The following is a 25181-nucleotide window of genomic DNA, read 5'->3' as shown; positions in this document are numbered from 1 at the left end:
CCCCCCCATTTATAGGCTACCCCTCCTGTTTCTTCCTTTCCCTGCATTTACCCAGTGCCCCCACACACCCCTCCCAGATCCCCCATTCTGTTTCAGTCTCGGCAGGTTGCCAGTCTCTCTCTCTCTCTCTCTCTCTCTCTCTCTCTCTCTCTCTCTCTCTCTCTCTCTCTCTCTCTCTCTCTCTCTCTCTCTCTCTCTCTCTCTCTCTCTCTCTCTCTCTCTCTCTCTCTCTCTCCCTATCTATCTATCTCGCACACACACAGTCCCCCTCTCCCATTCTCTTCCTCCCTCTGTGTCTGTGTGTTCCACTCATGCCGTTGTGGTGAACAGCAGGGCACTCTCAGCTGAGCTGCATGGAGGCGCAGGGAGGGGCACTGAGTCCAGGTAGGTGCTATTTCTTTATTATTACACATGGCACCTTCGGTTGGGATGTTGTCAATTTTATTGCGTAGGTGTGTTTACTGAATAATCTACCCCAGTGATACAAATGTCTTGCCTGACATGTCCACAGTGCTCTTAATTGAATAGCATACCTTTCAAAGTCTTAAAAACGTATTATTGTGTTTTGCGAATACAGTGTAAACACATTTCCTAACCATCTTGCATCTTGGCGTGTGACATCTTTTTAAAGAATCTGTGCAAAACCACAGTGAGACATATCTGTCATTGTTCTTCTAGCACTGCCGGACGCGAGTAACCCATCCATTGCATGGTAGTCAGACTGAATCCTCTATCCCAACAATAACATCAGAACAACAGTTGAGCCACACACTATCTTTCTCAGTCCAGTTTTTTGACAGTATGGGCTTGGGTGTCGATGTGAAGAATACTCACTATTCTGCTAATGTACTTAATAGTGGTGTACTGTAATTATGAGGATTACCCACATTAATGATGAATAATTATCTACCAGTGTTAATGTGTCATGTGTGCACAGTGTTTATTCACATGAGTTTTTTCTACATGGATAGGTAGAGCTTCAAATCATGTTTACCAGTGCCTGTTCAAGTACTACCCTTGGCACAGTGGTAGGTCGACCTCACAGAGGTTGTGTCTATGTTTTTGTGAATTGGATGATGATAATATAGGATAATTGTGTGTGGGCTATCCAGAGAGATGCATGGTTCTGGTTGTTTGGTTGGCATGATACTTCAGTATTTCAGGAGTATTGCGATACAAAACCAGTATGAAACATGCATCTGGCGGGGCTTTTTTAAGTATTGTTGTTGCATATTAAAAAAGATTCCTCCTAATGTCAAAAGAATGACAGCACAACAAAGACAGAGAATTAAAAGAGCTGTCTAGCTTGCCAGTTTGTGCGGTTCGACTGCATTTGTACTTAGTGCTGCTTCGACCGCACTTCAACCATTAATCAATTGGTCTTTCTCGCTCATGATACTAACTCGGGTGTTGTGGTAAGTGGTCTGGTAAGTGGTCTGGTATATACACAGTAGTACCACAGGGTGTCGACCTGCCGGCCCGGTGGGCTAGTGGTGCACGTCGTGCACGTACTCACACATCCTCCCTATCACTCTTCACCCATAAAGCAGGGATGCCTAAAGTGTGGCGTCACGACCAAACCGTAGCATTCGGCCATATTGGTAGACAGGGAATAGCCTACGGTAATTAGAAATGATGAAAGAGACGCTTAAATATTTCCCTACAGTGGCTTTCTGTCGGTGTGGGGTGTTTTATTTCTGGCATTATTTACATGGACTTTTCCCCTTTAGAGAAGGGTCCTAAAGCACTAAAACGTTTAGTTTAATGTGCTCATCACTATTTGGGATTAAGAACCTCTTCCAATATCACCAATGTTGCTAAATTTGGAATCCTATCTTGTAATATAGTGTGTTATATATATCAATATTGTGCCATGCAGACCACTAGGAGAGTACTTGGGGAACCTTTGGACGGGGGCACACGATATTTATCATACCCTGGATGCAACAATCCACTTGTAGAGATGTTTATCCAGCATTCCTTCAAAATGCATACCTCTATAAGGGACATCTGATAGAGAGAAAGCAGCATGTGCAAATGAAAGGGTGTGGAAGGGGACTTGTTCATTCCTGCTGCTTGCCCAGCTCGGTGGAAAGAAGATTGATTTATTGAACCAAGATGTTGAGTTGATTAAACTGTGTTGGCAAAAAATCTCTCACAGCAGAGTGCTGTGTTCTCCAGCAGCCAGGTGACTGAGTGTGAAGCAGCGAAGCCCAGAGGAGTACCTGGCTGTGAGGAGGAGTGCTGCTGGTCTCTAGTGTGTGTGTGTGTGTGTGTGTGTGTGTGTGTCTCTCTCTCTCTCTCCTCTCTCTCTCTCTCTCTCTCTCTCTCTCTCTCTCTCTCTCTCTCTCTCTCTCTCTCTCTCTCTCTCTCTCCTCTCTCTCTCTCTCTCTCTCCCTCTCTCTCCATAGTGTGTGTGTCTCTCGCTCTCTCTCTCTCTCATCTCTCTCTCTCTCTCTCTCTCTCTCTCTCTCTCTCTCTCTCTCTCTCCCTCTCTCCCTCTCTCTCATATGTGTGTGTCTCTCTCTCTCTCTCTCTCTCTCTCTCTCTCTATCTCTCTCTCTCTCTCTCTCTCTCTCTCTCTCTCTCGCTCTCTCTCTCTCTCTCTCTCTCTCTCCTCCCTCTCTCTCCATATGTGTGTATGGACATCATAGCTGCTTCAAAGGGAGTCAGGCATGATGCTGGAGCAGGGTTAGCCACAGACAGAAAAAGGCGACATGCCTAATTAAAATAGAATCATAGTGTCATTTTAATATTCATTCAGTGTTATTCCTGACTGAGAGCCAGGCGAAAAATATCCTAATTGTTATTTTTATATGACAAAACTGCTTCCAATGGCTTTTGGACTAAGAAGATTCCTCTGTAAAATGACGTACAGTACTTACGCAGAACTTCTCGTACCATTATAATGTAGATGGCATGACTTTCATGCATTTTTAACCCTTCCACTGCCACACTACCAAACGGTTAACCCCGTCCACTGTGTTAGATTCTGATGGTTCAGCCAGTATCACTTCTTCGTCTGTTTGGCTTGTGTTATCATCTCTCCATCCACTGACCCTGCGTTGTGTTTATTTCTTGGACGTCTTCTCACATACTGGCTGGACAATCCTTATCATTCCCCTTTAATGCGACTCCGTAACCATAATAATTCACCACCTTCGTAAGAATTCGACCCTTGACGGCGTAATACCTTTCTTGAAAGAGCGTTGTTTATTACATAAACAGAAGCCTCAGCTAAGATGTTATCAGATTGTATTGTCCTTGCTATCGTCTCTTCTGCTGTTCAGTCCAATAGTGGCTCAGGCCTTGTCGTTAGCCAGAACCCTTCTCCCGTTAGCCGAAGCTAATGATGATGTGGCATTCCCCCCCCACCGGCGAGGGTGAGAGGGATGAGAGTCTCTGATGGTTTCTTCTCTCCTGTGGGATTCGTTTCTTTGGTCTGCCCTTACCCGGAACCACTGTTCGATTTATATGATCTTCGTCATAGCAACGACGGCCTCGCCCCTCTCCTGGTTGCCATGTGACGCGCTGTCTTTGACCACAGCTATTTGACCCAGATCACTATAGCAACGGCAACGTTGATATTATTCCCCCTCTGTGGTTACACTGCTCTGTGTCGCCAGCACTGCTGTCAACACTGACCTTGATGCTGTGCCTATCAGCTGTTGATGTTAACCAGCACAGCATCTGCTGCAACACACTCTATCTGCCAGCTACTTTTTAAGATATATAGATCTGTCTCAGTAGACGCTCTTAAAGCTCATCTCTATATATCAGTTATGAACCAAATGTACATTGAAAAACACAGATTTCTTTCAACTGCGACAATACACAGAAGGTTAACCCTTTCACTGCCACACTACCAAACGGTTAACCCTTTCACTGCCGTCGGTAGTGTGATAGTGCAGGGTTAACCTTCTGTAGTGTGGCAGTGAAAGGGTTACATGTTGGGGTTCTATCCTCAATATGGGCTCACCTGCCAAACAGGGTTGACAATCTCAGACTCAGTCAGAGAACAGCGTTGTTCAATAATAATGTTTACGGTATAGTCTGCTACTTGACTCACTGCCATATCTCCCTCCAGGCCTCTGAAGCCCTGACCCAAGTCTAGTAAAAAAGCATGAAAGTCATGCCATCTACATTATAATAGATTCTTGTGCACCAGTATGGTCCTCTGCATCCAAAGGTCAACTAAAGAAATTGTAAACTGCCCAGAACAGAGCTGCAAGGTTAGCCTTACATTGTTCCATGAGCACAAACACTATAACTATGCACCGGCAACTCTCATGGTTAACGGTAGAGAATAGGCTGGTTTTCAACACAGTTAAATTTGTCAGGAACACTGTCTTTTCGTCTCAACCTGTTTTCTTATACAAACAAATTTTTCAGATGCAGTCAGGTTCATTCTTATTTTACTAGGTCAGCTGATGATGGACAGATTATGTTACCACGTCCAAAATCAAATGCTTTAAAGAGGACTGTTGTTTATTGTGCCATCAATCATTGGAATAACTGCCCACTGAACATAAGTAAATTGAATAGTAAAGTGTCTTTCAAATACCACCTGAGAATGTACTACTTAAATATGTGAGCAAAATATTCTGATGTTGATAATGATGTCTACAGTGTTTTACTGTTTTTAGATCATTGTTAATTGTGATTGTCATATGTATCTCATGTTGTTATGTTTTGTGTTTTCTGTTGTTTTTCTGTGTGGACCCCAGGAAGACTAGCTCGCCACTTAGGTGACAGCTAATGGGGATCCTTTTAAACAATAAACAATAAACCCAAGTCTAGTACTGTGTACCTGTAGGCCTTAGGGCTGAGCCCGAACGTTCGAACCTTCGTTAGTTACGTTAGCATTCGAATTCTAAATCAACATTCGAATTTTTTATTTAGAATAATTTTTTTTTCTTTTTTATATTTTTTTTTCTGTTAATTCTGTTTAAACCAATGGGGGTTTTCTTCACAGATAAAGATTAGTCTACACTAATATTATAGTATTAAAAGAAACTGATGAGTTATATTCATTAAAGAAAGTTGATTTAATTGATTTCGTTGGGCTGGGGCTTCTCCCTGGGCTGGGTCTGGGGCTGGAAAGTTGATTTAATAAAAAAAAATACTTATTTAATCAGATTAATCACTTTATTCAAATTGAGGATTTTGTTTGAGGATAGTTTAAAAAAAATTAAAAAAAAAATTATTTTACTTATTTCTTTTTAATTTGATTATTTTTATTAAAAACGAAGGTTCGAACGTTCATTCGAAAAACCCTGACGAAGTTCGAATCCCAAACACAGGGTTCGGGGACAGCCTTAAGGTCTAGTATCATGTAGGCCTATGTGGTAAAAGTCTAGTATCATGTATGTTTATGTAGTAAAAGTATAGTATCATGTATGTTTATGTAGTAAAAGTCTAGTATCATGTATGCCTATATAGTAAAAGTATAGTATAATGTAGGCCTATGTAGTGGCAGAGAGGGGGATGAGAAGGAAGCTGGCTGCTATCCTGGAGAATCCCTCCCACCCCCTCTACGACCAGCTAGTCAAGATGAGAAGCACGTTCAGTCACAGACTCATACCCCCCCGACTCTCAACTAACCGCCTGTGTGTGTGTGTGTGTGTGTGTGTGTGTGTGTGTGTGTGTGTGTGTGTGTGTGTGTGTGTGTGTGTGTGTGTGTGTGTGTGTGTGTGTGTGTGTGTGTGTGTGTGTGTGTGTGTGTGTGTGTGTGTGTGTGTGTGTGTGTGTGTGTGTGTGTGTGTGTGTGTGTGTGTGTGTGCAGGGCTTGACGTTGACACCTGCCCACCTGCCCAGGGCTAGTGAAAATGCTGAGTGGCTAGTGACTTTGGAAAACCACTAGCCACAGTGGCTAGTGAGCCAAAAAGCCCTGCATAGGTGTGTCAATGATAATGTGCACGGCGTTTGGAGCAATAATATAATTGCTAGGTTCAACACAGCCAAGGCATAGGTGTGTCAATGATAATGTTCACGGCGTTTGGAGCAATAATATAATTGCTAGGTTCAACACAGCCAAGGCATAGGTGTGTCAATGATAATGTTCACGGCGTTTGGAGCAACAATGTAATTGCTAGGTTCAACACAACTCTTCCACATCTACACCCTCCATCTTGTCCCAGTCAGCCGTTGCCCCAACTGGAGCTCCTTTTGCGGCTGAGTCACTGGTCGCAGGCAGTATTAAACAATGGAGTCAACAGTCAGAAGCACAGTTGTACAGTTGGCGTGTAGCAGTATGATTACAATGATACTGTCCCCAGCAGGGGTTAGTGAAGAAGAAATGACATATATTTATAACTTTTTGGGTGGGGGTGCGAGTGCGGGGATTTTTGGCTAGTGAAAATGCTGAGTGGCTAGTGACTTTGGAAAACCACTAGCCACAGTGGCTAGTGAGCCAAAAAGTTAACGTCAAGCCCTGTGTGTGTGTGTGTGTGTGTGTGTGTGTGTGTGTGTGTGTGTGTGTGTGTGTGTGTGTGTGTGTGTGTGTGCGTGCATGCACGTGTGCATGCAGGATAAGCAAAGTGCTTTAAGTTAGGCTGCTGGTAATTGATTGCAGGTGTAACACGGAAGAAGAAGCCGCTGCTCCATATAATACCGGCTCAACAGTAAGCAGTCATCTCATTAGAACAGCAGAAGTGAAACCAGATAGAGTATCCCAGTTTGTTTTGACCCTCTCGGAAAATAAATCAATAACTGACAATGAACTGGAGGCTATCCAGGGTGAAATCAGAATCCATCGTCAACTTAAATTTAAGGAATGTCAATTTCAATATTGTAAATAACATTTTCTCAATTTGATATGAAACTAGCCAAATTGTTAGTCATCAGTATGCACCCAAAATGTAATAAATTGTTACAGTGACGCAGGTAGCTACGGAGAGCTGGCGATGGAGCTAGGTAGTGAGAGCTGGCGATGGAGGTAGCTAGTGTGGTGATGGAGGTAGCTAGTGTGGTGATGGAGGTAGCTAGTGAGAGCTGGTGATGGAGGTAGCTAGTGAGAGCTGGCGATGGAGGTAGGTAGCTAGTGTGGTGATGGAGGTAGCTAGTGAGAGCTGGTGATGGAGGTAGCTAGTGAGAGCTGGCGATGGAGGTAGCTAGTGAGAGCTGGCGATGGAGGTAGCTAGTGAGAGCTGGCGATGGAGGTAGCTAGTGAGAGCTGGTGATGGAGGTAGCTAGTGAGAGCTGGTGATGGAGGTAGCTAGTGAGAGCTGGTGATGGAGGTAGCTAGTGAGAGCTGGTGATGGAGGTAGCTAGTGAGAGCTGGTGATGGAGGTAGCTAGTGAGAGCTGGTGATGGAGGTAGCTAGGGAGAGCTGGTGATGGAGGTAGCTAGTGAGAGCTGGTGATGGAGGTAGCTATGGAGAGCTGGTGATGGAGGTAGCTAGTGAGAGCTGGCGATGGAGGTAGCTAGTGAGAGCTGGTGATGGAGGTAGCTAGGGAGAGCTGGTGATGGAGGTAGCTAGTGAGAGCTGGTGATGGAGGTAGCTAGTGAGAGCTGGTGATGGAGGTAGCTAGTGAGAGCTGGCGATGGAGGTAGCTAGTGAGAGCTGGTGATGGAGGTAGCTAGGGAGAACTGTGTCTTGGTTCCTCCCCGTCTCTGACACTACCTCTCATACTGTTGATCACACCATACTCCTAACATACTCTACACACGATCCTTTCCTGTCATTCCAAACACTCTGGTTCACACTTTTCTTACCTGCCCTCTACTCTTATCTCATCTCATCTCCTCTCTTCTCTTCTCTTCTCTTCTCTTCTCTTCTCTTCTCTTCTCTTCTCTTCTCTTCTCTTCTCTTCTCTTCTCTTCTCTTCTCTTCTCTTCTCTTCTCTTCTCTTCTCTTCTCTTCTCTTCTCTTCTCTTCTCTTCTCCTTTCACCTCTTCTCTTCTCCCCTCTCCTTTCCTCTCCTTTCATCTTCTCTTCTCTTCTCATCTATTCTGTCCTCTTCTCACCTCTTCTCTTCTCTCTTCTTTCTCCCTCTCCTCCTCTTTTCTCTGCCCTCTCCTCTTCTCTTCTCTCTTATCCTCTCTCCTGGAGTAAACATTGATTTATTCAATCTTTATTTAATATTGAACGATCATTGAGAGTAAGCTCTCATTTACAAAGATGTAAACAACACTGAAGGATGTAGATAGAGTAATAAAACGTGATGGGATGTGCATTAATCTGATCATACCGTATATCATGTAGTGAGACTTGCCAGACGTTCTATTTTCAGGTCCGTTTTAGTTTCAGAGAGGCAATACATACTATAGTGAATGATGTGTCTCTTGGAACGCACATTTCCTCACAGTAAAGGCTTTAGAAATAGAAGAATATTCTACACCTTCTATTCATGTCAACGTAAGAAAGTGTGAACTCAGTTTCTTTGCTTCTGTGTTGCAAAGGTTCATTTTGGGGTCATTGGACAAAACGTGTCAGAAATGCACCAAATCAGGTAACTTTGCATAGATTTATCATTTATGGCATATTAGACATGTTTCTTTGTGCATCAGACCAGTATCGTATTGGTGCATCCCTAGTTTTTCTTTTGCCCCAGCATGTGAGACCTGGGGTGTGACCAAACACTGGTTTGACTGAGTGTGATGCGTCGCCTCAATACTTACGACGAGGCTGCAGTTTTCATTTGACCAAAATTGGATGTCTGCCACAGCCAAGCATATACTGAACAAACTCATCCCCCGCCATCTTCTCTCTACGACTCACATACCTGTAGAGCTCTGAGCCACCAGAGATATTGGCATCGGCACAAAAGAGGACACATAATTCCATACCTGCCATAAATAATGCATTGTTGCGTTGCAGCACAGACAGACATTCCTCAGGGTTCAAACCTTGGATGCGTATTTTTCTACCATCAATATATCAGCACATCACACACGCAGACATGATGTATTTCACAAGGACAGACACGAGTGGGTGTGCAGACCTGCCAGAGGCCAGATCAGCAGGGTTAGACAGGACAGATAAACAGGGAACTAATGAAAGGATTAGGTCAAGTGACCTACAGGTAGGGTTGGGTTAGGTACCGAACTCTGTACTTTTAATTACATCGCTACTACAGAGTACCGATTCACACTAGATCAATCCGTACCACATTTCTGTACCATTACATATTTAGTATAAGAGTGTAATATATACTATACTGCCTTTTCCCACAAATATATATATATATATTACTGTCCCGTCTCTTCGGACTTTGGAAAGACAAGACGAGGTCAGAGGAGTTTGATATTTACAGAGGATGGCCAGATAATGTTGATATTTAAATATAAACAACAAAATGTTGAAATTATTTTGTTATTACAGAGAGAGTTAAGTACTGAAAAAAGGTACTGTTGGGTACTGATAACGAATTCCAGGAACGGGTACAGGTTTGATTGATTGAATACAAACAATTGTTAAGGGAATGCAGACCAGAAAAATACTTTCATCTTGTTTATATCAGGGTCCCCCATTTTCAATTCATCAAGACATTTATGATGAGAAAGAGATCATAAAAAAAATATATACATTCGAAGGGGAATAAACTGTACATTGGGTGGGGGGGTTGGACATTTACCGGGGCCAGTTTCTAACTATAACGTTTTGATAGTTTCATTAATAGTACAGCCATTACTCTGTCAATATACACACAATGACAAAATAGTTAGTTACGTGTGCAACAGGTTGCTCTGCAATTCCCATAAACCCACAAGCAGTTAGATGGTAGAAAAACCACTAAAGATGATAAATTCATATAAAGGAACATTCATCCCTTTAATAGAATACCAATGAAAACAATACACGGAACATTACTCTAAAATAAACACTTCTTGTGTACTAGGAATGTTGACAATATGTGTGACATTAGATTAAACAAATCACTAGTATCCACATTAAAATATAAAAATCCATACGAGAAGCAGTTTCCCCCTGCAGTGTGTACAACGTGTGTTTGTTAACCATCTTGGTACGGGTTCAAATGTGAACGGTGCCCAACCCTATAGACAGGCGATGAAAAACCCTAGAGATGAGATCAATGTTAAGCCTTGATTTTGTGCATTCGATATCTCAACTTTGCCATAATAGTATAATATCTGTATAAAGATGAAAGACAGTAGAACAACCATGTCGGCTATTCCCGTCGTTTTGGTGAGGAGGTCCAATGACCCTGCTGCCGTCACCCCCAACATAGTGCTGCTCAGCCTGGACACAAGACTCTGAGAGCGTTGTCGCTTAGCATAGCAATGTTCTACGATGACAGGGTTTTCACAAAGACCTTGTATCAATCAATTTAATTTCATGAGAACAATGTGAGAGATATGCCACACTTCCAAAAACCGCATTGCTTGAGTCTATAGGGCTGCCCCTCATAGTCAAATAATCAATTCATTGATTGGTTTGGTCTTAGTCAACTAAGAATTTGTTAGTCGATTTGTATGTTTTCTTTCCATACGGAGATTTAAAGAGATGCTTTTGCATTATTACACTAACATTTTACAAAATAAATTGTGAATTAAATAAACGAAATTGATTATTAGAAAAAGTCCTTGACTATTAGAAAGTCCTTGACTGTTAGTCGACTAAAAGCGTCTTTAGTCGAGGAGGACAGCCCTAGTTGAGTCTTGAGAGGCTCAGAGGCTGGGGTTCATTGAAATGGAGGCAATGTGTGTGAGAACGACGTGCAGGTGGTCAGTGTGTATGTGTGTGTGTGTGTGTGTGTGTGTGTGTTAGAGCTGTGAATCTTCACTGACCTCACGATTCGATTACGATTCAGCTGTCCACGATTCGATTCCACGATGCATCTCGATGCAGCTCAATAATATATTCCATCCTCAATTTTATAATATATATTACTGCACATGGCTACTTCTTCATCAATTAATACAAGCAGTCAGATAAATGAACTTTTATTTAGAAAGTTCTTAAATCAGAATGTCAAAATAAATGTCTTTACTAGTGTTGCATGATACAGATACTAGAAAGGTATCTCACTACCCAGCTGTTAAAAACGGTTCAATATTACTTGTAACTGAGGGGTACAATTCCCTGACTGTATTGAATAAGTATGGTATCATTAAACCACTACTGAGTTATGTACATTACTACTGGCCATACAGTACACATGTATATGAGATGAACACCCCCACAATAACACGGCTTCACAAGAAATACTGTTTAGAAGAATATTTATTAGAAGAGCACAAAGATTATCTTACATTACTTATCAAGATTGAGAGTTGCGCTTGTAAGGCGAAGAATGTGCATGAATAGGTCAAGAGCGTAAGTCCATGAGCATATTACGCAGGAGATAATTAATACCACCTGTATCATAAGAATTATATATGGTACACTAGTAGGTCAGCTGGAGATACTAAGGGGGTTCCCTCCGGTTGTAGGCCAGCAGGGGAGAGGATTTGTCGGTAGCAAAAGTCTGGATCAACGAGGAATAAGGAGACTCCAGGTACAGGAGACAGTGCAATAATCCCTTGATCCGTAGACGAACAACAGCTATTCTCCGGTATGCAGTGCCGCATGGAGGAAAGCTAGCCAGCCTCAGAGTCCTAGAGGCGGGCTCGACGGGGCTCCTCACAGGGTAGATCCCACACAGCAGTGGGTGTAGACGATTCTCCGCTCCAACAGCCACAGGACCAAAGCAAATATAATCCAGCCGAAAAGGGCTCTGTAGTCGTCGGGGTAGGTTATCCAGTGTACATATCCACACGGTTCTCGTCTAGGGCTCCTCGGATGACGGCACCAGGTTAGGCCGCCCAGCCTGGATAAGCACACTAGCTCGGTACGACGAAACGTTGGTAATGCTGGTCACTGTAGAATGGTAGCCGCACGATACACTATACATAATAGACTATTACTTAATAATAGAATAGGTCGAACTCGACGATACAGCGTTAAACTCTGACACTTCAGCTATCAATTCGCACGCGGTCTCAAGGCTCTATTTCGGGGCAAAACGGGCCCACTTCACAGCACGTTGTATCGTGGTGTGAGGCTTCAACTTATTGGGGTAACTAACTGCTGTATCCACCTGCGACGTATTTATACGTAAGGTGAACAATCTAGTACCAGCCTTATTTCTGTCTCGTATTCCTGCGCAGAACCGGTCATGTCCAGGCATGTCTTAGCGGTGACTTTGAACTAGACATTGGGGGTATGGCCGTGGCGCCTAGGGGATCGCTGTCCAATAGGTCTCTCATTCACACATCTTTCTCTCTGTGTGTGTGTGTGTGTGTGTGTGTGCGCGTGTGTGTGTGTGTGTGTGTGTGTGTGTGTGTGTGTGTGTGTGTGTGTGTGTGTGTGTGTGTGTGTGTGTGTGTGTGTGTTGACAGAGCCCAATAAAGACATCCAGAAGCTACTGAAGCCCTCCAGCTCGGGGGAGCTATCATCCAAAGAGCTGTTCCACCCAGTGGGGGAGGAGGAGGGGCTCTCAGGGCCCACGGCTGGCCTGCTGCACGTCACTGAGAGGAGACGTGAGTACCGGGGTGAGAGGGTGGAGGGGGAGGGGCTCTCAGGGCCCACGGCTGGCCTGCTGCATGTCACTGAGAGGAGGCGTGAGTACCGGGGTGAGAGGGTGGAGGGGGAGGGGCTCTCAGGGCACACGGCTGGCCTGCTGCATGTCACTGAGAGGAGACGTGAGTACCGGGGTGAGAGGGTGGAGGAGGAGGGGCTCTCAGGGCCCACGGCTGGCCTGCTGCATGTCACTGAGAGGAGACGTGAGTACCGGGGTGAGAGGGTGGAGGAGGAGGGGCTCTCAGGGCCCACGGCTGGCCTGCTGCATGTCACTGAGAGGAGACGTGAGTACCGGGGTGAGAGGGTGGAGGAGGAGGGGCTCTCAGGGCCCACGGCTGGCCTGCTGCATGTCACTGAGAGGAGACGTGAGTACCGGGGTGAGAGGGTGGAGGAGGAGGGGCTCTCAGGGCCCACGGCTGGCCTGCTGCATGTCACTGAGAGGAGACGTGAGTACCGGGGTGAGAGGGTGGAGGAGGAGGGGCTCTCAGGGCACACGGCTGGCCTGCTGCATGTCACTGAGAGGAGACGTGAGTACCGGGGGGGTGAGAGGGTGGAGGAGGAGGGGCTCTCAGGGCACCCGGCTGGCCTGCTGCACGTCACTGAGAGGAGGCGTGAGTACCGGGGGGGGGGGGGTGGAGGGGGAGGGGCTCTCAGGGCACACGGCTGGCCTGCTGCACGTCACTGAGAGGAGACGTGAGCACCGGGGTGAGAGGGTGGAGGGGGAGGGGCTCTCAGGGCCCACGGCTGGCCTGCTGCACGTCACTGAGAGGAGACGTGAGCACCGGGGTGAGAGGGTGGAGGGACGGAGAGACTAATGGACGGATGGATGGATGGATGGATGGATGGATGGATGGATGGATGGATGGATGGATGGATGGATGGACGGACAGACTAATGGATGGATGGATGGATGGATGGATGGATGGATGGACGGACTAATGGACGGATGGATGGATGGATGGACGGACTAATGGACGGATGGATGGATGGACGGACACATTAATGGACTGATGGATGGATGGATGGATGGATGGATGGATGGATGGATGGATGGACGGACAGACTAATGGATGGATGGATGGATGGATGAAGAGACGGATGGATGGATGGACGGACAGACTAATGGATGGATGGATGGATGGATGAAGAGACGGATGGATGGATGGATGAAGAGACGGATGGATGGATGGACGGATGAAGGATGGATGGATGGACGGACAGAAGGATGGATGGATGAACGGACGAATGGACATAATGATGGATGGATAGATGAACGGATGGATGGATGGATGGACAAACAAATGGAGGGACGGAAGGATGGATGGATGGGTGAGACTGAGTGTGGCTTGGTGGTGGATGAGGATGGTGAAGGAGTGCTGGACATGAGAGGCAGGAGAGGGAGAAGAGGAGGATGGTATTGCTGGGTTACGGTCAGGTACTTGACTCTTGCATTATGACTTGAAGTGTGAAGAGACGTGAAAAAGTCCCTGGTTAATGACCCACTCTAGATAAACAAGACGAGAATGTTGTAGAATGCACAACCAACAATCACTGTGTCATGGATGCTCTTAACACTTTAAGTGCCGAAAACATGTTTAGGCCGAGGACGCCCTAACTCGTCTTTAATATCAATATTTCAAAAATCTGTGATCGGAATCATATTTCCCCATCTGCAGCCTTCACACACAGTTCTGAGCTCCTCTCAATCCTCTAGCGGTTCAAGAGCGCCATCTGGTGGCCGATCGGCAGAAGCGCCAAACAGGAAGTCATGTGGATGAAGTGGTGATCACCCATATTACTTCCGGGCACTCGCTATAGGTCCCGGGACTCGATCTCGACACAATACATAGCGATCCGTTGCAAATAACTCGATAAACAACATGATTTGGACGTATATACTATTATACAACCTGGAAATGGACCGGGTATTTCGACATCCCATAATGGAAAACTGTCTACCCCACGCTGATCGCCCAACGGCCCGAGGAGACTGGGGTGAGTTTTAGCGTGTAATATTACCGTGTTCGATACTAACTGATCTGATGAACATATGACCCACATTAGATGAATGGTATAACGCTGCCCACGGAATTATAAACGCCCCCTCGCCTATCCGGTCAACATCAGATGACGTGTAGTACCTTCCAGAAGTCCGTCCAGTTGGAATTTTTTATATCGCGCCGATTGCTATCAAACTGTATTTCATCATCAATATAATGGATTTGGGGCTATAAATCACGTTCTGGAGAAAGCTGCAGAAAGAGATGAAAACATACTTATACCTTAGACCATATTTTAGTATGAATATGTGAATGAAAAAGTTTAACGTTGCTACACCATGAACAATACATATAGGACCTTGAATGGGCCCTAATAATGGCAATCTAGCAATAGAATTTAAAAAGTTATAGCCCTGCAAAGAAGGGGAACTTCTCCATGTTAAATAGAGCTGGCAATGGATGGTATATCATGAATTTAGCCTTAGGCAATCAAAGTGTTAATAACAACATCATTGACAGTTTTTGTGAAATGTTTAGCATGTTGCTAGGAAGCAGCTACTGCTGCAGTAGACATCTCATCTGGTCTTACTGTTCCTGTGTCAAAACATACAGTGTTGTAGCCAAGATTACAGTTATAATAGTTGTGTACAGTTATACACAGAGGGAGTGTAGCTATATAACATTGGCTACACAAGTTGAAACCACCTGTAGAATACAGGATGCTTGCAGGGGCAACATCTCGACTACAGATCATTCTGCAGCCTCTAGCTACACCTCATCCTGTCCAGGTAGATCTAGCTACACCTCATCCTGTCCAGGTAGATCTAGCTTGGCCTTGAGTGAGACCCACGGAAAGATCACCCCATCTTTCAGGTCTGTTGCTGCCCCCATTCTCTAAAGCAGCGGTTCTCAAACTACTATTTTTTTTATATGTTCTGGGGGCTGGAAACATATTTTGGCTGAATATGCCTCGTTTTATAAATGTGTATTGATAACATAGTGCTGTAATAAAAATTTTCTAATAAATATGCATTATCAAGTTCAACAACGTGTGCTTTTATTTTGATATTCCTTAATTCCACGTTGAAATTACGCAATACATTAGGTGTGGGGTTGCCAAAAAAAATCCTAAATAAAATGGGATAAAATGAGAACCCCTGCTGAAAGGCCCCCGTTGTGTGCATCATTCTCTTACAGAGGCTGCCCTGTACGGTCCGGACCCAGAGCCCAGAGCCCAGCCTCAGGCTACAGACACTAGAGTCTACAAGGCAGCCTTTATCTGCTCCCCTGACCAAACACATTCAGAGAGACAGCTCAGCCAGCTATCCCCTCCTGTTTGAATCTGACCGACAGCTATGCCACCTGGCAGGCTGGCACACAGTATGAGGTTAGCGAGGCGAAGAAAAAAAAGAGAGAGAGAGGGATCATAGCCAACACATTGCCAAATCACTCCCCCTATCAGCTGTCATGATTACAATGTTTCCGCACTGGGAATAATAATCCAGAAATGAAGCCAATAGGATTTCTCTACCAAATGATCAGAGCGCCCGTTGCATTGATGTCCTTGACGCTAAGGGCTGTCCTTTCGGTGTCCATTGGTCAGTGGTTTGATTGTTACTGTAGGTTCTTAGTTGAGACATTTCTAGTCAATGCTTTCTTTGAGATGATTTTTTTAGGGATGCAACGATATATTGGCAAACAATCAGTATCGGCCAATATGGGCTTTAAAAAGCACTACCGGTATCGGTCTCATTTTATTCTTACAGACGATATTTGGCTGATTGTGGGAGAAAAAAAATTCTGACTTTTATTGTGGTAGAATTTTGCTTAATGCATGAGCCATTTGAACAAAGAAATAGCATTGACAAGAACTTGTGTTTAACCCTTTCACTACCAGACTACATAATGTTAACCCTTTCACTACCACACTACAAAGGGTTAACCTATTAAAACTATTTGGTGCATCCTTACTTTTGATCATTTTGTACCGGTTAATTTGTACCAGTTAATTGACTGAAATCTGGCATAGTAGATTTTCACTACATTGCGCAGTGCCGGGCCTTTTGTAAATTTCCCTTTTCACATTAACCGTTGAATTATTGATGAATTTCATGTGAGTTCATTTGATATCTGTAGCATTTTCCTTAGGCTACTAATGCTTCACTGTTGCAGCCGCTGTTATATTATATGTTTGCTTTGGCAAGGTATTCAGTTTTTTTTGTCATGCCAACAAAACTCTTGAGATTGTAAATTGGAAAGCGTTTGTGAGAGGGAGAAAGATAATTAGGTTGAAATGTGACCATGAGTCTGTCAAACCAGATTATACTAGAGCTTTTGGCTGGGCTGTGTGTGTCTGCCTTTAAAGTAATCTATTGTGTCTCAAGAATCAGATTTGATGTCTTGGTTTTTATGTGGAAAAAATAAATGATCGGGCTGTCCACAGTCTTCTATAAGAGAAGCTATAATATACAAATAAACTCTAGCCTATGTCAGCTATAGCCAATCACTTCTGTAAGGAGCTCTTCACCTATAGGAAGCCATGTCAAACATTAATGAACAAACGATGAATGAATGAAGGCATGAATGATTGAGGCATACACACCTCTGTTTAGATCAACTTTGGGTCCGTCTTCTGAGTGACCTATATCTTGCTGCTAGGTTCGTTTGTTTTACTGACATGGGCTACTCCTGTTTATTGTTCGACGACCTCACCCACCTCAACTGGACTCTAGTCCAGTCCTCATTATGGGCTACCGAGGCCAGACTAATGACCTCAGAGCCGCGACGTAACGGCAGAGAGGGAAGGCGCTTCCACAGATGCAGCCCAGACAGAAGCAGCAACAGCAGGCAATTATCTGAGCCCTCATATAGAGACCCCTTCTCTCCCTCCCTTATCCCTTATTCTCGCTCTCTCTCCTTCCTTTCCTCTCCACTCCGTCTCTAGTCTATTCTTTATTCCTTTGGTTGAATCTGTCCATTCTGTTCTGCATCGCACAGGGGACAACTGGGAGAGGGAAAGAAGCTTTTCTTTTTTTTAAACTTTATTTTTTTTAGCGTTTATCGCTTTCCTGGTCAAGCATGACCGACAGTTGTAGGGTGAAACGGGAGAGAGAGCAGGGGGAGACATTCGGCAAATGACGGCGAGTCCGGGAATCGAACTCGGAGTCAACCAGATCCGTGACGCAGCACGGAGTTCCGCGACGCAGCGCGGTAACATGGTGTGCTACTGGAGCACCCCTGGAAAGAAGCTTTTCATATGACATCATGGAATCAAAAGCTGTGAAGCATTTATTTCACACTCTGTTTCATATCAATCCAACCACCAGTCAGACAATTCAGTTTTTTCCCCCGCATCGCATTGGCTTTTCAATCTATGTGAAGCTTTGCCCTGCCCTGCATCATAACATCATAACATCATGACATCATGACATCATGACATCATAACATCATGACATCATAACATCATAACATCACAACATCATGACATCATGACATCATAACATCATGACATCATAACATCATGACATCACAACATCATGACATCACAACATCACAACATGATAACATCATAACGTCATAACCCTACCGATAAAATGTACATTTGAGGTGCGAGAAGATGAGACACAAAGTGAAAAACACAGTGAAAATCCCTTTGAAGTCCTGAAATGAGCTAGACAAGGTCAAAGATGCAAACAGAAGTGGACTTTGTGCACGACTGGCGTCTGCATCTGAGGAGCTCGGGTCTCTCCTTCCTCCGTCTGCCCCGGCAGCGGGTCTCCTCCTGCCTCTCAGCGTGAGCTCTCTGTCGGGGCCGTCTCTCCACCAGGCAGCCCTGGGCCCCGTTCCCCGTACCTGGCTAACTGAGTTAGCCGGATAATATCCAGCATAGCCTGACTTAAGCCAGACCTTTCCATTCCCCGACGCTCGATTGTCTAAATCACTATGACAACAGATCAAAAAGTTTGAGCCTGGTCGAGAGCAGGGTTAAGTTCAGTTAGCTGGATGAACCATGGCCACGCCCCCGCAAAGAAATGCCAGCTCGCTTCCTGAAATGATTCTCACAGTCTAGATCTGCATTATACCATTCTGAATTATGTTCTTGTGCTTCGTTTGAAATTAAAATAATATGTCTGCAGTAACGCTGATAATAAATCATATTCAGCCTATGAATTTACTTTGTCCTATATAATGCACGTCATATTTATACGGATACGGCGCTCGCGAGTCGCGACACACAGTTATTTTAATAACGGACTAAACGGATCATTGCAAATGTGAATCCCGCTGGGATATTTTTAATGAATGAAACCTATCGGGTGTTTGGCTCTGATTAGTTTAATATTCTTCGCTGTGTATTTGCTTAACGGAGAACCCGGATGCGTTTCATTCAAGCTGAAGCGTCTATGCGCGGATTGTGGATATCAATTATGAGGAATCTGAATCTGTGGAATATTTTATTGTATCACTGTGATAGTGTCACACGTTATTGTGATATTGTAACTGGGATTAAAATATATGAGGAGATGCGCTGTTTGATGGATTTGATGACGTGACGTGACTTGATAAATTGAATGAGCCTTTGACGTTTTTGATGAATGAATTCGAGAAAATGCATTTATCTTTTCAAGCACTGTTATCTGATGATGAACATGAGGTGTCACTGGTATAAACCAAATGGTAATCAATTCAATGCATGTATGGATTAGGTCCGAAACAGATTAAAACCTGATTAATAGTGTAACTGCAAGCCTCCCTCCAAGCCTCTCTTTGGAAACCATGTATTTATATAGTACATAATATTAATACCTAAGCACATACAGATATCCTCATGATATAATTCGTATCAATTAGATATACTATTTGGGCTTGTTTTTATCGTTATTCTGAAAGAGCTGAACTAATTATTTTCGCTAGCAAGATCTCATTTGATTATTCATTCCATAAGCCTATACTGCCAGCAGGTACGTTTAAAGAAATATAATCTGATTGATTGGGGTAATGAGGGATTTAAAATTAGCCTATAGATTATGCATTTAACTTGTCGGCGAGGCTATGAGCCGTACTGCATTGTACCCATTCTGCAATCTGTTAATAAAGTTTTAAATCAATCAATCAATCAATGCCGTTAGAAAATCAGGATTTCTGCTATCGACACTTGCTGTCTTGTCAGCTGAGGCGGGCGCGCGCAATTATCCTGGGTCTCAAGTCTGGTTCAAATGAACGAGACTGAATCCACCTTCAAGGAACAGGAAAATCCCGGATTCAAACATCGGGTTAATTGAATCTGGATAATGGGACTCTTGATCGACTTAGTTGAACCAGGTACGGGGAATAGGGCCCTGATTAGAGTCGAGACGGAAGCGGTTGTCCTCTCGGCCCGTCTCCCCTGTCTGTCTGCCTGTCTTCTTCCTGTACACCCTGTTCGCTGGAAGGGAGACGTGTTGCTGATCAATTATTTAAGGAGAATATGGGTGCGGGCGAGGGGGACGAGAAGGGAAAGAAATGCCCGGGGGGTGGGGGGGTTAATGTTTCTTTTTTTGTAACCGCTTTGTTTTGTTTTCCTCTCTCTCTCTCTTTCTCTCTCTCTCTCTCTCTCTCTCTCTCTCTCTCTCTCTCTCTCTCTCTCTCTCTCTCTCTCTCTTCATCTCCTCCTCCACAATTCCCTGTTTGTTCGGATCTTTCAAAAATGTTCAATTTGAATCCCTCCGAAAGGGCTGACAGGCACCACACAATGGATGACTCAATGGTTAGTCATTAGAGTTTGTTTATTTAAACAAACTAGTCGAGATGTTTTTCTCCACAATACAACTTATAATTCCCATAGTTGACCATAGGCTTACCATAGGTCAAAAACCTGTGAAACAGAACAAATGCAGTGCATACACATTAATTAAGCATAATATTAATATACACTATATATTAATATTAATACCAACACCAATCAATCAATCAATTAATTAATTAATTAATATTAATATCAATATACATATTAATATATCAATACCACTATTAAATATACATACACTATTCATTTCATTTACACTATACACTTTATCAAACCAGCATGTCATGTCTCCTTTAATTGTGGGTGAAAGGAGGGAGAACTGCAATGACATTTCCCAGAATGCATGGCAATGTTTACTTCCTCCGTAAGATACGAGCCACTAAGCTCCCCACACACAACGGACAAGATAGCAGTTATCATTCATCAACACACACACACACAAAAGTTCCACCACATGAATCTCACCGTGACAAATCAGCAGAGCCACAGAGACACTAGCTCAGCTATGCACCTTCAGCGAAGTGCGTTAGCCTAGCCACAAGCTAGCGGCAAACATTCAGACACAACATTCATTCAATTAGCCAGCATCACTAACACCGTGCACATGCAAATATTATCCGCAGGCTGCATTAGCAGCCAGCAGCCAACGTGATACATTACATTGTGTTTATATGTGACATAGCCAAGTTGACAACATTGCAATCCCTTAATCAAGTCAAGGGACATTAACGTTGTCATGGTTTCTGCTTTATTTCGCCTTTCTGTGAGGGACAGCTGTCTATTTCGTCTTCCTGTGAGGGACAGCTGTCAATCACTGGCCTCTGTGGTTAATTGCCTCATGGTAGGGCAGGTGTGTGGGCACCTGATTCAGTGCAGCTGTGCCTATGGTAGCTGAGTTAAGTTTGAATCTCGCAGTGTGAGCTGCTTTTCCTTTCGTGTTGGCTACCCTTCCAGCCAGGCTTTGCTATATTAAAGTGTAGTGCTGATCTCTGCCCTATTCTGCATTTTGCCTTTTTCTGTAGCCATTCTGGTTTTAGGCTACTGGCTTATTTTAGCACTTTATTTTCTAGTAGCTGAGCCTTTTATTGTAGTGTGTTTCTTTTTATGACCGTTTCCTTTTGAACGGTCAGTCCACTACTACACATAAACTCCCTTAGTGGAGGTTTATTGTTATTTAGGTTATTTGTATGAACTCCGTTATTAGGAGGTGCCTTTGTGGCTTATTTCAGTTATTTCTATAATACCTCTTTATTGAGTGTTGTCCTGTTTTTTGGACTTGATTTATTTTCTTAAAATACTCATGTTGAGGCCTGTAAAGGTTGTTTTTGTTGTTGACTTTTCCCCTTCTCCTTAATATCTGCTTAGCAGTTTAGTCGTTATTCGTTACATGAGACCCTATTATCTGCTCGTGACCCGCAGCCCTCACACACTTATACAAAAACAAAGACTGAAATGTAAATATATTATCTTCGGTGGATCTCTTCATTTATCTCCCCACGTTGCAGGGAGAGCTAAGAAATAGGTTAGCAGTGCTCAGGAGGGCAGAATGACTTAGGAGGAAGAGAAAGAAGGAGGAGCGCGTCAGGACAGCATTCTATAGGGATCCATGTATGTTTGTTAAAGGAATGTTCAGCCAAGGAAAAGGAGGGCAACTCAAATCTTTAAAGCAAGAGGTAGGAAAGAATAGAGAAATGGGCCTTCCTCCAGATGTACCACCATTAGGAGAGATGGGGTATATGATGGATATTAGGCCACCAAGGTGGAAGGAAGTGGAAGCTGCAGTAAGGCTTCTTCAGTCCCAGGGCCGAATGGAGTCCCCTACCGGGTTTATAAAAGTGTGCCTGGTGTACTCAGATTATTTTGGAGGTTATTGAGAGTATATGGGATAAACAGGTTATACCAAGAGCTTGGTGTAGAGCAGGAGGAATCCTGATTCACAGGGAGAAAGAATACTTCACTGTTAAGCCAGTTTCTGACCATATCCCTCCTGAATGTAGACGGTAATATTTTCTTTAGTATAGCGGCACAGAGGCTGGAAAACTACGGAGAAAATAATGGGAGGGAATGGAACCCAAGACAGGCAGTAAAGGAAGCAGAGGCACCTATTAGGCATACAGACAGTGTAGGTAAGGTACAACAAGGAGGGGGCTAGGGCTCAGCTCAGGGAAGCCAGTATGGAGTAAAGCAGGTCCCACAGAAAGGAGGAAGCTGGTAGTGGAGCATGTGTGGCGACAAGAGGTGGTAGTGAGATGTACAAAGGTTCTGGCCCAGGCTAAGCAGGGACAGTGGATGAACTGGGAAAGTGTAGAGAAGAGGAAGATTAGCTGAAGAGGACCTGTGGAGTATGGAGGAAAATCATATACAATTCCTAATAGGAGCTACTTATGATGTGCTGCCAGGGGCGGACCTTCCTACAGGCGATATAGGCGGTCGCCTAGAGCGCCACCCAGAGGGGAACGCAAAAAAAAAAAAAAAAAAAATCTGTGCAGTTTTGGCGCCCCCCTCTATATCTGCAACCATTATTTTTACATTAAAAAAATTCTAACATAAGGGAAAATGAGCCAAAAATCTAAAACGGTCGGTCGGTCTGAGCCTCAGCTTTAGGTGTTCACAGTCAGAACATGCTAGAGCGCTGTGCATTGATGGGTATCGGTCAAGTGTTTATAGAATTGAACGTTGAGGAAAGAAAGACTAACGTTAGAGAACTATGAAGAAAAAAGCAGTGGTGAATCTCGCCTAGGGCGCCAAATGGGCTAGGTCCGCCCCTGTGTGCTGCCATCACCACAGAACCTAAAACAGTGGGTAGATGGGGACCCGTCGTGTCCACTGTGTTCAGAGATGGCAACTTTGAGGCATATTATGTCAGGCTGTAAGACTAGTCTTTCTCAAGGCCGGTATACATGGCGACATGAAAGCAGAAGAGTACAGGTGAATTTAGGATGTTATCGGATGGAGGGTGCAGCCATTCAATTTATCTTTGAGGGAGAGAAATGTAGAGGAGGTAGGTTTTTAGGCAGGCATGAGTCAGGCCACCTAAATGGAGCTATTGATTGGGAGATGCAGGTAGATTTGGGAGGACAACTCATTGTTCCACAAGAGATAGTTAAAGCAACACGCCAACAATTTGGGAAATTAGCTTACCGTCTTCTCCAGAGAGAGACAAGAAGTTAGATACCAGTTTCCTCTCTGTGCGTTCAGTAGAAAGCTATCTGGCTGCATGTTAGCCTAGCTTAGCACAATGAATAGTTGTGAATAGTTAGTTGGACAATGCCTAGGCTAACCGGCCATGTCCGCTTCCATGCATTGTGCTAAGCTAGGCTAACGTGCAGCCAGATAGCTTTCTACTGAATGCACAGAGAGGAAACTGGTATCTATCTTCTTGTCTCTCTCTGGAGAAGATGATAAGCAAATTTTCCAAAATGTTGGCGTGTTCTTTTAACACTAACTTGAGGCCTGACCTAGTATTATATTCAGCTAGTCTGTTAGTCAGCGGTTCGTTTATTTTATAGAATTGACTGTGCCTTGGGAGGAAGCGTATGAAAGGAAAAAGCAGACCTGGCAGCAGAAATTTAACAGCGAGGATGGAAAGCTAGGGTTTGTCCAGTGGAACTAGAATGCAGAGGATTTATAGCATGATCGACTTTATCATTATTGGGAGAGTTGGGGATTCATGGCAAAGCGGTAAATGAGATGTCAGAAGAAGCATTGAAAGGCAGTCTGTGGATTTGGTTGAGGAGAAATAATGTCAGCTGGGGGCCAAAGTAAACAAAGGGTAAGAGTATTCCTTTTCTTCTCTGTTGTTGCCGTTTCATGTGTGATATAGGAGGTGTAGTCTGACGTCACTGGTTGTTTCACCCGTATAGGGATTTATTATTGGGAAAATGGATTATCGGCTATTATAACAATTCTGCCGCATGAACATTGGCAAGCTTTCCATTTTTGCACAAAATGAGTTCCCTTCTACCACTAACATTATTGTTTAAGCATTTTTGGTTGAAATAAAGGTAGTTATAAGGTTTTTAATTTGTCGTAAAAAAAATAACTACATGGCAGCCTGTTGTTAAGTAGGCAGCTGTCGCCTACCTCACGTCACGGCAAGCTGATACATATTAGCTAGCTAGCTAACGTTAACGTTACCCCGCTAAACGTACTAGACGTTAGCATTATGTCTACTGTCGTGAACTATTTTAAATCGGGGCATGTAGAGGAGTTTTGGGAACGAGTAAAATGTGCAGGTCCTGTTCTCAGACCTGTGGGGCAAGCACTGCACACGCATCATGCCGGCTAGCAAGCTAGCTAGCTACACGGCCCGTTGATACCACGATAGCTAACATTAACGTTACAAGCTCAAAAACCTTATAACTACTACTACTGTCATGTCCATAAGTTCCCTGGCAGAATACTTTGTTTGTGAGGACAAAAGTATACAAAGAGGAGAGAACCATTTTAAATCGGGGCATGTTAGGAGTTTCGGGAATGCCGGCTAGCAAGCTAGCTAGCTACTAACGTCATGTAATAAACAATAACGTTATAAACTATACACAATATGTACAACGAAACAATGATTTACATTTACAGTGATTTAATATGCAGCGAAATAACGTTATACGATTTAAAATATAAATACAAATATGGTCACCAGAGATATACTAGCCACAGATTCAGGGTCAGTTATTTTCCCATTGTATGAATTGTTAAGCTTATGGAATGTAAGGGAAATCTGATCCTAGGTCTGCGACTAAAGCCAGGCGTCTACTCTGTGGTGACGTCAGTCAGCAGCGCCAAATAGCAGTGTAGTTTCCCAGCAAACGAAAACATAAACGTTGTTATTTTGCTACCTTTACGATTAATTGCGAATAATTTCATGTTG

General features: G+C 43.9%; 1 protein-coding gene across 1 annotated transcript in view; it reads left to right on the top strand.

Moving 5' to 3' along the window:
- Positions 1 to 306: 306 nt before the first annotated feature.
- The window catches only part of dbndd1 (dysbindin domain containing 1), a gene marked incomplete at its 3' end in the record, with an annotated part of 85020 nt that continues 60145 nt past the window's right edge, over positions 307 to 25181 (top strand). Inside the window, exons 1-2 of the mRNA XM_084337583.1 lie at positions 307 to 384; positions 12346 to 12486. Of these exons, the coding sequence (XP_084193709.1) occupies positions 354 to 384; positions 12346 to 12486 (172 nt within the window). The 5' untranslated portion in view covers positions 307 to 353. The remainder of the gene's footprint in view (positions 385 to 12345; positions 12487 to 25181) is intronic.

The sequence above is a fragment of the Notolepis coatsorum genome (assembly GCF_963971535.1).
Source record: "Notolepis coatsorum genome assembly, chromosome: 20".
NCBI lineage: Eukaryota > Metazoa > Chordata > Actinopteri > Aulopiformes > Paralepididae > Notolepis > Notolepis coatsorum.
The sequence above is the reverse complement of the archived record's forward strand: the minus strand, read 5'-3'. Positions and strand labels throughout refer to the sequence as shown.